Raw genomic sequence first — 15,978 nt, forward strand, 5'->3', positions numbered from 1 at the left:
ACGGTCACCCCACCACCTCCAGCTTGGACTCTTGGCACTATACAATCTTCGTTGTGGGCTTCATGTACTTGTCTGCGCACTCGGATGCGGCCATCTTGACGATAGACCAGAAATCTAGACTCGTCACTGAAGGTCACGTGATTCCAGTGTCCTGGCTGCCATTGACGGTGCTCTCTGGCCCACTGCAATCGGCGCTGGCTGTGTTGTCTGGTCAGGTGTGGCTTTCTCAGGGGACGCCTGGCACGATAGCCTGCTTGAACCAGTCGTTGGTTGACTAGCCTTCTGGATACAGGCACATTTGTCGGTTGCTGCCACTCAGCCCTAAGCCGATTAGCTGACTTGGTACGGCCATTGCAGACTAACCGGTGCAGCTGGCGATCATCTCTCCTTGTGGTTCTGCGTGAACGTCCTGGCCTCGGTATTGGAGTAGGGACACCCCTCTGAGCATTTCGTTTCAGGATCTTTGACACCTGACCTTGAGTGATGCCATACTGCCGAGCAATAGTACGCTGTTTCATGCCAGAATTTCGTAAAGCCACCACTCCCTGACAAACAGCATTGTCAAGTTGACGGACCATCTCCAGAGGAAGCGGCAATAACTTTTGTAGATGTGCAGCAGTTGTTTTCCACTAATACAGAACGCAACAACCCTTATATACCCGATTGTGAAGCCAATCGTCAAATGTACCTGTCCTTACATTTTGTCACGCCACCTGTGATAAAATCCTGTTATTGACTTCTTGCTGCGACAGACAATCAGTGACATGGTTCTTTCAACAAAGACATCACCGAAGGGTAAAAGAAACTCACCAGATTGATATACTGAGTTCAGAAAGTAAACCCAAGTCAAGAAAAAAAAATATTCGATATTAAATGCCAAGTCTGTATATATATGAGTTCAGAAAGTAAACCCAAGTCAAGAAAAAATATATTCCATATTAAATGCCAAGTCTGTACATTCAATACTCCATAATGACAAAGAGAAAACAGGATTTTAGAAAGTTTTGCAAATTTATTAAAAAGAAAAAAATGAAATATCACATTGACATAAGTATTCAGACCCTTTGCTATGACACTTGAAATTTAGCTCAGGTGCCTCCCATTTCTCTTGATCATCTTTGAGATGTTTCTACACCTTGATTGGAGTCCACCTGTGGTAAATTCAATTGATTGGACATGATTTGGAAAGGCACACACCTGTCTATATCAGGTCTCACATCTGACAATGCATATCAGAGCAAAAACCAAGCCATGATGTCGAAGGAACTGCCTGCAGAGCTCAGAGACAGGATTGTGTCGAGGCACAGATCTGCGGAAGCCGACAAAAAAATTTCTGCTGCATTGAAGGTTCCCAAGAGCACAGTGGCCTCGATAATTCTTAAAGGGAAGAAGTTTGGAACAACCAGGACTCTTCCTAGAGCTGGCCGCCCGGCCAAACTGAGCAATCAGGGGAGAAGGGCCTTGGTAATAGAGGTGACCAAGAACCCGATGGTCACTCTGGCTGAGCTCCAGAGATCCTGTGTGGAGATGCGAGAAACTTCCAGAAGGACAACCATCACTGCAACACTCCACCGATCTGGGCTTTATGGCAGAGTGGCCAGACGGAAGCCAAACAGTTCAATCTTGGTTTCATCAGACCACAGAATCTTGTTTCTCACAGTCTGAGTCCTTTCGGTGCTTTTTTGCAAACTCCAAGCAGGTTTTCATGTGTATGTTCACAAGTTCTGAATTAGTCGAGATGTTCACTAAGTGCTGAAATGCTTGTGTATTTGTTCCTGTTTATTTTTATGGTATTATTTCATTTATGAGTATATTTCCATATGCATTTCTCTCCAAGTTCAACATTATTTGGGCCGTTATTGATTATGCAATCCTAATCCATTAATGTATCTCATGTAACAATAAAGTTTAACGTTAAAATCAACATATAGACTGGTGGAAAAATGTTCAAATTCCACTTCAGGGGGTACGGAATGTTAGGAGCAGGCATCCATGTCAGCTAGGTAATATGACCCATACTGAACATATTTCAGGTGGATGCCCATTGATTTGGGCCTTTTTAATTTTTTTATACCAAAAACAAAATGGCCGGACAAATAGAAAATGTATAACTTAGAAAATGTCTGATAACTTCAGTTGTACTGAAGCTGTGGTTCTGAAATTTGACATATATCATCGCAGCAATACCAGTAAAGTGTCCAAGAAGTATTAGGCCATTCCATAACGAATTGATAAAGTTATATACAGATCAGTCACAAAAATGTACCAAAAATCTCAAAGCTGAACTCTGTTAATTTTCAAATCACGCGACTTATCTTGACTTTTACTGTGGGTATGTTTGTGTAGTTTGGTATATTTTACTCCAGTGATACCAGTAAGATGTCCTGCAAATATCATGCCAAACTATACATATTTGATAAAGTTATGTGCATATTTATATACAATAGTCAGATTTGACTATTAAGAAAAATATGTTAACCTTTACCAAAAATATGGTTCTGAAATGTTGCATTTGTATCTCATTGATACCTATGAATTGTTCTAAATATATGAATTGTCCTAAATATATTGATGCAAAGATATTATGTTTTAATCACATGTTAAAATCATTTATTATATAATAAATTATTTTAGCATAATGTGATTTTAGCATATGTGTTTAATAATAATAATAATAATAATTCATTTATTTTGTATAGCGCTTTTCCAGAAGCCCAAAGGCGCTTTGACAGAGTGGCAAACATAATGCATAACAATACATGAAAACAACAATTGCAAAAAAGACAAGAATCAATAGGGAAATATTTAAAGCAAAAGGAGGGAGAAGGAGAAGAGATAGTCAGGGGTTAAATTCTGTGGGTTGAATGTTGAATGCAGTGTTGAACAGGTGGGTCTTTAGTGATGTTTTGAATGTGGTGAGTGAGGAGGAGTCTCTGATGGTGTGAGGTAGTGAGTTCCAGAGGGTGGGCGCAGCGATGGAGAAGGCCCTGTCCCCCCAGGATCTGAATTTGGTCCGGATAGAGGGGGTCAGGAGGTTTGTACCAGCAGAGCGGAGGTTGCGGGTGGGAGTGTGTCTGGAGAGGAGGTCAGCCAGGTAGGATGGGGCCAGGTTATGGAGGGCTTTGTATGTCAAGAGGAGGATTTTGTACTGGATTCTCTGGGGGATGGGGAGCCAGTGAAGCTTGTAAAGGACGGGGGTGATGTGGTCACGGGTCCGGGAATGGGTGAGTAGACGGGCAGCGGAGTTCTGAATGTATTGGAGTTTATTGGTGATTTTTTAGGGTGAACCATAGAGGAGGCTATTGCAGTAGTCCAGACGGGAGGTGATGAAGGCGTGGATGAGGGTTTCTGCAGCCGTGGAGGAGAGGGATGAGCGGAGACGGGCAATGTTTTTCAGGTGAAAGAAGGCTGACTTTGTGATCTGTTTAGTGTATTTGTCGAAGGAAAGGGTTTGGTCAAAGATGACGCCAAGATTCCGGATGTGAGGGGAGGTGGATACTGGGATACCGTCGATGTTGAGGGCAAAGTTATGGGTGGATTTTGTGAGCGTTTTTGGGCCAATGATGATTATTTCAGATTTATCACAGTTAAGCTTGAGGAAGTTGATTTGAAGCCAGGATTTTATTTCAGTGATGCAGTTTGTCAGGATAGAGTGGGTGTCGGTGGAGACGAACTTGGTGGAGATGAAAAGCTGGATGTCATCGGCGAAGCAGTGGAATTGGAGACCATGACGGCGGATTAAGTGACCGAGCGGGGACAGGTAAAGGATGAAGAGGAGGGGGCCAAGAACTGAACCTTGGGGGACACCTTGGGGGAGGGGAGCAGTGGGGGATTTGCAGTTATTGATGGAGATGAACTGGCATCTGTCATAGAGGTATGATTTAATCCAAGAGAGGGCAGTGCCGGTAACGTTAAAGGTGGATTCAAGTCGGGTGAGGAGGATAGTGTGATCGATGGTGTCAAAGGCAGCGCTGAGGTCGAGGAGGACGAGAATGTTGAGGTTGCCAGCGTCAGAGGAGAGGAGAAGGTCGATGGTGATTTTGAGGAGAGCAGTTTCAGTACTGTGGTTGGACCGGAATCCGGATTGGAATGTTTCATACAGGTTATTGGCAGAGAGATGATGTTTGAGTTGAGTGGCTACAGCGCATTCCAAAACTTTTGACAGAAAGGGTAGGTTGGAGATGGGTCTGAAGTTGTTTAGGGTATCAGGGTTTAGACCAGGTTTTTTTAGAATGGGGGTAACAGCAGCAATTTTGAGGGAAGGTGGGACGATGCCTGTAGACAGGGAGGAGTTTATTGTTGCAATGATAAGTGGAGAGAGAACAGGGAGGGAGGCTTTGACAAAGCTGGAGGGGATGGGGTCAAGAGTGCAGGTGGCAGTTTTCATTCCTATGAGGAGTTCAGAGAGGTCAGTAGGGGAGATTGGGGAGAACCGAGACAGGGGATGGCAGGACAAGGGGGGGCAGGTGGTTGGAGGGGGAGCGGGTGCGGCGGTGGTCAAGCTGTTGTAGATGTTGTCAATTTTGCGTTGGAAGAAAGAGAGGAAGGAGATGCAGTTGTCTACTGTGAATGACTGGGTGGTGGTGTTCAGGGGGCGGAGGAGTTTGTTTATTGTCGAGAAGAGTGCTTTTGGGTTTCCGGAGCCAGAGTGGATAATTTGAGAGTAGTAGGCAGAGCGGGCGCGGGAGAGGGCATCTTTGTAGTGTTGTAGGTGGTCCTTGTAGGCTTGGGAGTGAACTGTGAGACCCGTTTTATTGCGGAGTCTTTCAAGTTGGCGAGCACGAGTTTTCATCAGGTGGAGTTCAGGGGTAAACCAGGGAGCAGAATGGGTGAAAGAAACTGTTTTGGTTTTTACAGGCGCAAGCTGGTCAAGGCAGGAGGAGAGAGTGTGGTTGTAGTAGTCAGTGAGGTCAGAAGGGGTGTGGAGGTCAATGAAGGGAGAAGTGGACATTTTTTCAGAGAGGGTGGATGAGAATGAGGTAGGTGAAAGAGCGTTTAGCTTACGGAAGTTGATTGTGCGATAATGCCTTGGTGTTGGGGCGGGGATGTTGATGGTCAGAGTGATGGCTAAGTGGTCAGAGAGGGTGAGGTCAGAGCCATAGAGATGGTGCAAATTTAATCCAGTGGAGCAGACAAGGTCCAAAATGTGACCACGGATATGGGTAGGAAAGTCGACATGTTGAGTGAGGTTAAAGCAGGTGAGTAAATCAGTGAAGTCAGTGGTTATTGTGGAGTCAGTGGAGTCCATGTGGATATTGAAATCACCAAGGAGGAGGATTGAGGGGGAGAGGGAACATAGCTGGGTCAGAAAGTAGGAGAAGTCAGACAGGAATGATGCGTGTGGTTTGGGAGGGCGGTAGACGACAGCCATGACTGACTGCGTGCGACCAGAGAGTTTTAAAGCCAGGTGTTCAAATGATGGAGCAGATGAGATGGAGATGAGGTTGGTCTTGATGTCTTGACGGTGGATAACGGCAATTCCACCACCTCGGCCCTCCGAGCGTGGTTTATTGACGTAGGAATATCCATTGGGTGTGGTGAGGTTAAGTGTGTAGTAGTCCAGAGGTTGTTGCCAGGTTTCGGTGAGACAGAGAAAGTCCAGTTTGTTATCCAGGATGTATTCGTTCAGGATGAGGCATTTGTTGTTGAGGGACCGGGTGTTGAACAGGGTGAGCTTGATGTTGTTTTGAACAGCAGGGATGAATTCAGGTGATTTAGCCAGGGTTCGTAGGCAGGAGGTGCGATCGTGTGCGTTGCTGTGACCAGGTGCGCTGGGACGAAGAGTGAGAGTGCGCTGAGCCGACCAGAGGACGGGGATGGAGTGACCTGATTGCAAATAAACAAACTTACGACCGGAGCCACGGTGAATGTACCTGGGTCGTCGGAGGAGTCCATTTGATTTGATGGCAGAGATGCATGATGGGGTGGAGCGGGTATTGAGCAGAAGAAGCCTTGCGGCGGAGTACCTCAGAGCCATGCCAGGCAGGAGCGAAGGGACGAGTACGAGGCCAAGGTCGAGGAGGCAAAGTGGCAAACGCAGCGGCAAACGACTGCAGCCGCTAATCAAGACCACAGCGGCAAACAGCCACTGCCGCAAACAACGGGAGCGGGCCTGAGGAAACAGTGGAGGAGCCGGGCAGGTGAAGCCAGGAGCAGAGCCGGGACCGAGCAGAGGGCAGACCCAACGGTCAAAAATCCGCCACGACCACCAGAAAAGCAAACTATGTACAATGGCCCAGTCGGAGAAGCGGCGAACAAGTAACGCCAGCGTCCTCTCCGTCTCCAGACCGGACCGGAAGCCAACTCCGTGGACCGGAAGACAATTATGTTTAAAACATAATTTCACCAAATCATTAGGCGTTAAACCTCTCACAAACTTGAAACTCATTATGGAAAGATTCACGTATTTTCTGTTCGTATCCACCATGTTGGGCGCGGCCGGAAGTGCCTCGTTATCAAGTCAGCTTCACTTCCGGTGTTTCCGCTTCCGTTCAGCGTCAGTGTTGCCTGATGTTCAGACCGATGACCGATGTTTGAGATGAACTTCAGCTTTTCACCAGCTATACAGGTGCAGCATTGATCTTTTTTGGCTTGAACACGGACATCTTTGCGACGGGAAAACGCTGATTGAAAGGTTTGATACCTACAGCCCGCAGTCCGGCTATCGTGAAGTCGGGCTGCACAAATTTCAATTTTTTATAGGATTCGACATTACGGCAGTAATGGGACGGCACGGTCGGGATGCCACGTAAAAATGCCGACAGAAACTGGCTATCATATTATGCAATTTCTGATGTTTGCAGGATGTGGTGAACTGAGTTGAGCTTCAACATGGAATCCAAGGTAAAATGCCAGAGCCAAAAGCGGAGTTCTGACACAAGTACTGACTGGACCCTCTGCATCTTCTGTCAAAACAGAGACCCAAAGAAACCAACGAGAAACCTCGGAGACGCCGGAATTCAAAGAGTCCGTGAAGCCGCTGCAGAGCGCAAGAAGTACAATGACTTTGAGAACTGGCACACTGTTGAAAGAATTCAAAACATTGACTTTAAGGAAATCACAAAACAGACTGAAGTCCTGAATCACAAAGACTGCTATTCGACGTTTACAAGTTCGTTCAAAATAACTCGACTCAGGAAAAAATATGAAAGCACTCTTGCCACCTCAAGCAGTGCACCTGAGACAAGTTCACCACCGAGACCATCTCTACGCAGTAAACTGTCCATTATGGACACTGATTTGTGCTTTTTCTGCCAAGAGAAAAGTTGCAAACAAACGTATTTGGTCGCTACTTTTGATGTTTCTGACAAAATTCTCCAAGGAGCTCAAACAGACCCTGTGTTGCGGTGTCGCCTGGCAGGAGTAAGTGATCTCGTGGCTGCTGATGCCAGGTATCATCTTAAGTGTTATGTACAGTTCAATAGAAAAGCATCGAAATCTAGTACAAGCACAACTCAAACGTCCAGAGATATCTGCTTTGAGAAAGTCGCATCTGAAGTATCGACTGGACTGGCCTGAGGTGAAATCTATACGCTTCTAGACGTTTGGGAAAGGTACAGGTCTTTGCTCAGCGAATTCGGCATTGACGCTGGACCATACCGGGACAATAAATCCCGCCTCAAAGAGAAACTACACCGACTTCTTCCAGGACAGATCAACTTTGTACCTCAACTCGATCCACATCAACCACAATTGTTGTTTTCCACACTGTCATCTAAGATCGCTGTTCAGACACAGAAAAGGCGTTTGGATGAAATGGAGACAAAGAGAAATATGGATGATCTTAGGCCAACCCAGTTCTCGCGCTCAGAGACAGAAGAGTTGTTGACCTTGCATCACTGTGCGTTACGCATTAGAGGTGACATCAGTTCTCGTCCAGGCCTAAATAATTGCACGTCAGTTAGTAAGGAGAGTGCCGAAAAGATTGTACCGGAGAGCTTGTTTCTATTCCTCAGTATTTTGCTGTCTGGGGAAGTGGACGGACAGGCTGACGATAAATTTGTGAAGCGAACTGCTTTGAGCATAAGTCAAGACCTAGTCTACGCAGTGTCGAAGCACAAAACGCTCACACCAAAACACGTTGGACTTGGCCTAGCAATTCATCAGGCAACACGTTCAAAATCATTGATTGAACTCATCCATCACGCAGGACACTGTCCCAGCTATGACCAGATACGTAGACTGGACACAACTCTTGGAGTTCAAAATCTGCAACACTTCGCAGATTGCAACAATACTCCTGTCCCTTCAAATATATCATCCAACAAGTTTTGCCAATACGCTGCTGATAACATCGACATTATCGAAGAAACGTTAGATGGTATGGGGACGTTTCATGCGACGCAGATGGTAGTTTACCAGAGAGGGACCCCTCAACATCAGCAACAGGAAGTACTTCCTCTTGGAAAGTCAAGGTCCTTGAAGGTCCCTCCCGAACTTCATCGTTTGGAGAAAGTCACTCGCCAATCTTCTCGAGAAGATCCTAAATTCACAGCCACCTTGAATGAGACGATGTTTACCCCAGATGATCAGGTGTCTGACGAAGCTTCTGCCCGAGATATGGCCTGGATTCTCTCTCGCATCTATGGCTCTAACAGTGATGATGTGCCAGCGTGGACCGGGTTCAACCAAGTTACAACACAAGACAAACACGAGCTCTGCACAATCGGGTATTTGCCGCTCCTCAACGCCCCGGCCCACGAGAACGACACACTGTGGACAGTTATGATGCGATGCCTGAGGATTTCCAACATTATAAATCCTGGCCAGTCCACAGTCATTACTCTGGACCAGCAGCTGTACTGCAAGGCCAAGGAAATACAGTGGGCAAACAGTAATGAATGCAAAACGATATTCTTGCGACTTGGGGGGTTCCACATTGTCAAGAATTTCATGTGTGTGATTGGAAATCATTTTGCAGACTCTGGTCTTACGGAGGTGTGGGCGGAGAGTTCCGTTTTTGGAGAGAATACAGCTCAAAATAACATGCAGGCCAAATCGTACAACCGGGCTATTCGTGCACACAAGCTAACATTTGAAGCTGTTTGGAAAACACTCTGGCCGACATTCATCGTATGGGCTAAAGATCACCAAGTAGAAGAAGTTGAGCTCCAAACATTATCAGTCCACGTCGTAGAAGCTTTGGAAGCACACAATGAGCGAGATGTGACCAGCAACAAAGTCAAAGCACTGAAAGACGCAGTTCAGCACTCCAGAATAACAAGACTGTTGGACCACTTCCAAGAGACACAACCACCCACTACCAGATTTTGGGTGACGTACATCAAAATGATCTCCATCTTGTTGCTGTTCCTGCGTGCAGAGAGAACTGGAAATTGGAACCTACATAAATCGTCCTTTGCTGCAATGTTACCCTGGTTTGCTCAGTATGACCACGCAAACTACACTCGCTGGGGGGCAGTTTATCTTGCTGACATTATGATCCTTGAAACAAGCCACCCCGATGTTCACCAGGAGTTCATGAATGGAAATTTTGTGGTCAAGACAACCAATAACACATTCAATCAGCTATCGACGGATCAAGCCTTAGAGCACGTCAACAAAGTCGGCAAAGTTGCCGGTGGTCTTGTAGGAATAACGAGATCAGAAGGAGCAAGAGATCAATGGTGCCTCACATTCAACGAACGGAGCAGAATAGTAGACGACACAAGCGCCATGTTGGACATGCATGCTACAGATGAAGACTACAACCCTTCTTATGTAAAAGAAGCCGGACCCTCAAGACTAAAGCGGGACAAGGAAGATGTTCAGAAGATTGTCGACCAACTGAAGAAATTCGGCATTTTTCAACACCAAAATCTAGCTGTCGTTAGCCTGGCCACTCGAGATGTAGCTTCTCCTCAAATAACGGAATGTCTTCTGACAGCACATGCACAAGGGCAAGACAAATTGAAAGAATTTGTGGGCTTACGTCTCATCACGAAAAAAGTGGGATTCCATGACAAGCTCAGACAGTCGAAAAGCCTGACGCTGAAAAGCATGTATCAGGTCCAGAACAAAAATTCGACTCTGAAACAAAAACTCGTCAAAGCAGACCGTAACCTCTTTCAACGCTTGCTTGTTTCAAAAGAAGCTGGACGCGAGGTGGACCTGAAGGAAATCCTCAGCCATGAACTTTCGCCGGTTCCTCTATCACTTGCAGACACATCCGGAGCAATGCGATCCACAAACAAAGCAGCTCTCGGAAATATCCTTCAGACAAGAACAACTGTAGAGAAAGAGCCGCCGACAGCAAATCTGAAAACGTGTGTAATCATCGATGGCCAGGCACTTGTTCAAGCAATCGGCAAACCTGCAAATGCCCACAATTTTGGACAACTCGCAGACCGGTTCGTAGCCTCTGTCTTCAGTCACTTCAGTGACACTTGCTCCAGAGTTGACGTTGTGTTTGATAGGTATGAAGCACATACCATCAAGGACACCACTCGGATTTTACGGACCGGGAAAACCCGGCCAATACGTCGCAAAGTGGACAACAGGGATGTGCCATTACCCGTCAACTGGAGGCAATTTATTGACCTCCCAGAAAACAAGCAAGACCTGGAACACTTTTTGAGCATGGAGCTCATTCGTCAAGCAAGGTCGACTCAACCGAATCGTGAAGTCGTGACATCTGGCGGATTCCATGACCGAACGGCGGTTGAGTCATCCCGTGGAACGGACGTCAACTCCCTCAAATCAAACCACGATGAAGCTGATACCAGAATATTGTTACACGCCAAGTCTGTGACAGATCTTGGGTTTGAGCGTCTGATCATTTGTTCCAGGGACACAGACGTCCTTGTTCTCCTCGTTCACTTTGCCAGTGACTTATCTGGAGAGCTTTGGTTGCAAACGGGAACAGCGAAGCAACGGAGCTTTGTTGCTGTGCACGCTGTAGACCTTGATCCAGCTCCCCGCCACAATCTTCCAGCATTCCATGCCCTCTCGGGCTGCGACACAGTCAGTCAATTTTGTGGCATTGGCAAAACAATAGCATGGAAAACGTTCATCAAGAACTGTCCCTTATTGGACGGGCTCGGACGCGGCACACTTACTGAAAGAACACTGACAGATGTAGAGAGCTTCATCTGCAGACTGTATTCAAACAATGATAACAACACAAACATCAATGACGTGCGTTTCAAAATGTTCCTCAAAGGTCACAAAGAACCAGAGAAGTTGCCACCAACCCGATCTTCTCTGAAGCTGCATATCAAGCGAGCACACCATCAGTGTACAATTTGGCTCTCTTCACTGATCGCACAACCAGATATATCTTCCCCGGTGGGAAATGGATGGAACAAGGACGGTACAACTGGAAATATACTTCCTCATTTGATGAGTGATAAACCATTTCCAGAGGTTTACCTCAAGCTTACACAATGCCAGTGTAAGAATTGCGAATCTCACAGATGAAGTTGTCGTCTTAAGGAGCTAAGATGTACCGCTGGTTGTGGTTGCGCTGACGGAACGTGTCGGAATCCTTTGAACAGTGCCCAAGATGACTCGGACTACACCACCGAAGACTGATGTTAATATTATCCCAACACAGTTTTTTTTTGAAATCAAACGAACTTCATCAAAGTATGTCCGTACATTTGTACAAGCTCAATATAATGCATCAAGATGTAATTTTCTTAGATTTTCAGAGCATTTTTTCATGTTTGTCTCTCCATAGGGAAAGAAATAGATAAAATATCACTTAGATCGTTTGAGGAAGATGTGTGTATTATTATAATATGTCCAAATACAGCAAATTTCATTGTTATCCTGTATAAATACAAAGTTGTGTAATTTTATTACAATCCGGAGTTTTCGGAGTTTTCGATAATGGCAGCCACTTTGTTTTGGCTGTATAATATTTAAAAAGGCCAAATTTGATGGGCATCCACTTGAAATATGTTCACTATGAACCACTTTAACAGTCTGACATGGATGCCAGCTCCTAACATTCCGTACTCCCTAAAGTGATTTCTAGGCCCCTTTTCAGATTTTGCCTCTAGTCTAATAATTTTGATGTAGTTCTTAAACGTTTTTACTTCGAATTCTATTGTTTTCTTACCGAATTTTCACTTGAACCACATTAAACTATGTAAATGTAAATACATTTAGGCTGTGCGTATGATATTGTAATTTAAAGGTGTGATTTTAATTTTGCTAGTTGTTTATGTCACTACTATTGCCATAATACATTCAGTGATATACGGGAATGACGATTTACGAGTATCATCTCTATATCTATCTATAATTCCAGTAATCTCTGTGTGTCTGTGTGTCTGTGTGTTTGTCTGTGACCGCTGTTTCTCGACAACCACGGGTCCGATATACTTGAAACTTGCCAGGTATATTGCTGGGGACCCGAGGATGTGCCTTTTCAAGGTTTGAAATTAATCGGACAAGTGGTTCCCAAGGTATGGTCACCGTACTCGCAAGCCGTTCGCTTTGGCTTTGCGAATGAACCAAACCATTTCATGTAAATAGAGGGGGGGGGGGGGGTTCTACCGTACTCGCAAGCCGTTCGCTTTGGCTTTGCGAATGGACCAAACCATTTCATGTAAATAGAGGGGGGGGGGTTCTACCGTACTCGCAAGCCGTTCGCTTTGGCTTTGCGAATGGACCAAACCATTTCATGTAAATAGAGGGGGGGGTTCTGTGGTCGTTACTGCCACGTGGTTTCAAAGTTTTTTTTTGTTGTTGTTGTTTGCACGCATGTTTTTTTGCACCCACGTACGGGCACGCCCTAGTCTATCTATAATTCCAGTAATCTCTGTGTGTGTGTGTGTCTGTCTGTCTGTATGCAACCGCTGTTTCTCGACAACTACCGGTCCGATATACTTGAAACTTGCCAGGTATATTGCTGGGGACCCAAGGATGTGCCTTTTCAAGGTTTGAAATTAATCGGACAAGTGGTTCCCAAGGTATGGTCACCGTACTCGCAAGCCGTTCGCTTTGGCTTTGCGAATGGACCAAACCATTTCATGTAAATAGAGGGGGGGGGTTCTGTGGTCGTTGCGAATGGACCAAACCATTTCATGTAAATAGAGGGGGGGGGGTTCTGTGGTCGTTACTGCCACGTGGTTTCAAAGTTTTTTTTTGTTGTTGTTTGCACGCATGTTTTTTTGCACGCACGTACGGGCAAGCACGTACGGGCGCCCTAGTCTATCTATAATTCCAGTAATCTCTGTGTGTGTGTGTGTGTCTGTCTGTCTGTATGCGACCGCTGTTTCTCGACAACTACCGGTCCGATATACTTGAAACTTGCCAGGTATATTGCTGGGGACCCGAGGATGTGCCTTTTCAAGGTTTGAAATTAATCGGACAAGTGGTTCCCAAGGTATGGTCACCGTACTCGCAAGCCGTTCGCTTTGGCTTTGCGAATGGACCAAACCATTTCATGTAAATAGAGGGGGGGGGGTTCTGTGGTCGTTACTGCCACGTGGTTTCAAAGTTTTTTTTTGTTGTTGTTGTTTGCACGCATGTTTTTTTGCACGCACGTACGGGCAAGCATGTACGGGCAAGCACGTACGTGCGGGCACGCCCTAGTCTCTATATAATTCCAGCAATCTCTGTGTGTGTGTGTGTGTGTGTGTGTGTGTGTGTGTGTGTGTCTGTCTGTATGCGACCGCTGTTTCTCGACAACTACCGGTCCGATATACTTGAAACTTGCCAGGTATATTGCTGGGGACCCGAGGATGTGCCTTTTCAAGGTTTGAAATTAATCGGACAAGTGGTTCCCAAGGTATTTTCACCGTACTCGCAAGCTGTTCGCTTTGGCTTTGCGAATGGACCAAACCATTTCATGTAAATAGAGGGGGGGGGGGGGTTCTGTGGTCGTTACTGCCACGTGGTTTCAAAGTTTTTTTTTGTTGTTGTTGTTTGCACGCATGTTTTTTTGCACGCACGTACGGGCAAGCACGTACGGGCAAGCACGTACGTGCGGGCGCGCCCTAGTTAGTACAAAAAACATTACTAAGGATTCTGTATGGTCTGGTACGGGAGGAGGTCCATGGGGGGGGGGGGAGGGGGGTGACACCATGAGTTACTGCACTGGGTGACACCAACCCTAGTGACGCCACTGTTTTCATCACAATCCCAAAAGACACTTAAGACTCCGAAAACCTTTAAGACCCTGAAAACCCTTTAAACCCAAACGACAATGAAGACCCCAAATACCTCTCGAAGATCCCAAAGGCATATGAATTAGGTCCGGAAAACCTTTATACATATAATAATATAATTTGACATCCCATCCTTTTAAAGTGACATGTAATATTTCACTTGCAATCCTAGATGGAAGGAGATTCTTCGCCTCCGACAAGGTTGAGTCCAATAGTGTGATTGATTCTTTCATTTCTTCTGCTTCCAAAAGAGAAGAAGTGAAATTGAAGCCCATTCAGGTACAGTTCACAGTTTCACTTTAATGAACGTACTATGGTGACAACACACACTTCATGCATATTTCTTTGAAGTTGAAAAAAGCTCAGGAGAAGATGAGGTCACCCTTTTGTAGATTGGCTTTGGTTTATGGTTAATCATCCCCTCAACATTCTTCACCTTAACAGCAAAAAAACACTGCAGATTATCTCGTTGAGTCTCATCATCTCATTGATATTTTTGCACTGCATCAGGGGAACGTAAAGCACATTTCCATCCCAATACGCAAAACACAGGTTTTCTCACAAACATGAAGGTGGAGTGGAGACAGAGGCAGAGATGCTTAGCACGATGGCCAGCTCAAGACTAACTCATGCCTGAGTGAGTCTAGCTCATCTAACTCGTGCCTGAGTGAGTCTAGCTCATCTAACTTCTACCAGAGTGATTTTAGCTCACCTACTGTGTCTCGTGCCGGAGTGACTTTAAATATTGTAACTCATGCCGGATTGAGTTTAGCTTATCTATCTCGTGCCGGAGTGACTTTAAATCTTGTAACTCATGCCGGATTGAGTTTAGCTTATCTATCTCGTGCCGGAGTTATTTTAGCTCATTTAACTCGTGTCATAGTGAGTTTAGCTCACCTAACCCACACTGGAGTGATTTTACCTCATCTATCTCGTGCCGGAGTGATTTTACCTCATCTATCTCGTGCTGGAGTGATTTTAGCTCATCTATCTCGTGCCGGAGTGATTTTAGCTCATCTATCTCGTGCCGGAGTGATTTTAGCTCATCTATCTCATGTCGGAGTGATTTTAGCTCATCTATCTCGTGCTGGAGTGATTTTAGCTCATCTATTTCGTGCTGGAGTGATTTTAGCTCATCTATCTCGTGCTGGAGTGATTTTAGCTCATCTATCTCGTGCCGGAGTGATTTTAGCTCATCTATCTCATGCCAGCGTGATTTTCGCTCATCTATCTCATGCATTGAGGTAGTTAGGAGTAGAGGAATGGTTGATCAGAGTAGTGATGGCAATGTACAAAAGAGCGCGCACAGCTGTAAGGATGAAGGATGGGAACAGTGGTGAGTTTGAGGTGAAGGTGGGAGTGTATCAGGGGTCGGTACTAAGTCCACTACTATTTGTAGCTGTGATGGATGTGCTGGCTCAGAACATAATGGAGGGTTTACCGTGGGAGTTGTTGTATGCAGATGATCTGGTGTTGATTGCGGAAAGTATGGATGGACTGAAGGAGAAGATGAACAGGTGGAAGGAATGTTTGGAGACAAAAGGTCTGAAGGTGAATATCGGAAAGACGAAGGTGATGGCAAGTGGTAAAGCATGTGATGAGGTGGTAAGAACTGGGAAGTGGCCGTGTGCTGTGTGCAGGAAGGGTGTCGGAGTGACCTCCATTCAATGTACTATGTGCGCTGAGTGGGTTCATCAAAAATGTGGTGGTCTGAAAGGGTCATTAACCAGTGTGGCAGCTACATTCAAAAATTTAGCTAATCAATCTTGTGCTGGAGTGATTGTAGCTCATCCAACTTGTGCTAGAGTGATTTATAGTTCATCTAATTCATGTCGGAGTGATTATAGCTCATCTATTT

The 15,978-nt window shown here is 45.6% G+C and overlaps 1 protein-coding gene across 2 annotated transcripts in view; it reads left to right on the top strand.

Annotated features, from left to right (window-relative positions):
- LOC137432735 (calcium-activated chloride channel regulator 3A-1) overlaps positions 1 to 15,978 on the top strand; it is a 115,670-nt gene that overhangs the window by 73,253 nt on the left and 26,439 nt on the right. For both annotated transcript variants that reach the window (XM_068124880.2, XM_068124881.2), the window contains one exon: positions 14,293 to 14,399. In XM_068124880.2, the coding sequence (XP_067980981.2) occupies positions 14,293 to 14,399 (107 nt within the window). The remainder of the gene's footprint in view (positions 1 to 14,292; positions 14,400 to 15,978) is intronic.

The sequence above is a fragment of the Myxine glutinosa genome, chromosome 8 (assembly GCF_964187855.1).
Source record: "Myxine glutinosa chromosome 8, kmMyxGlut1.1, whole genome shotgun sequence".
NCBI lineage: Eukaryota > Metazoa > Chordata > Myxini > Myxiniformes > Myxinidae > Myxine > Myxine glutinosa.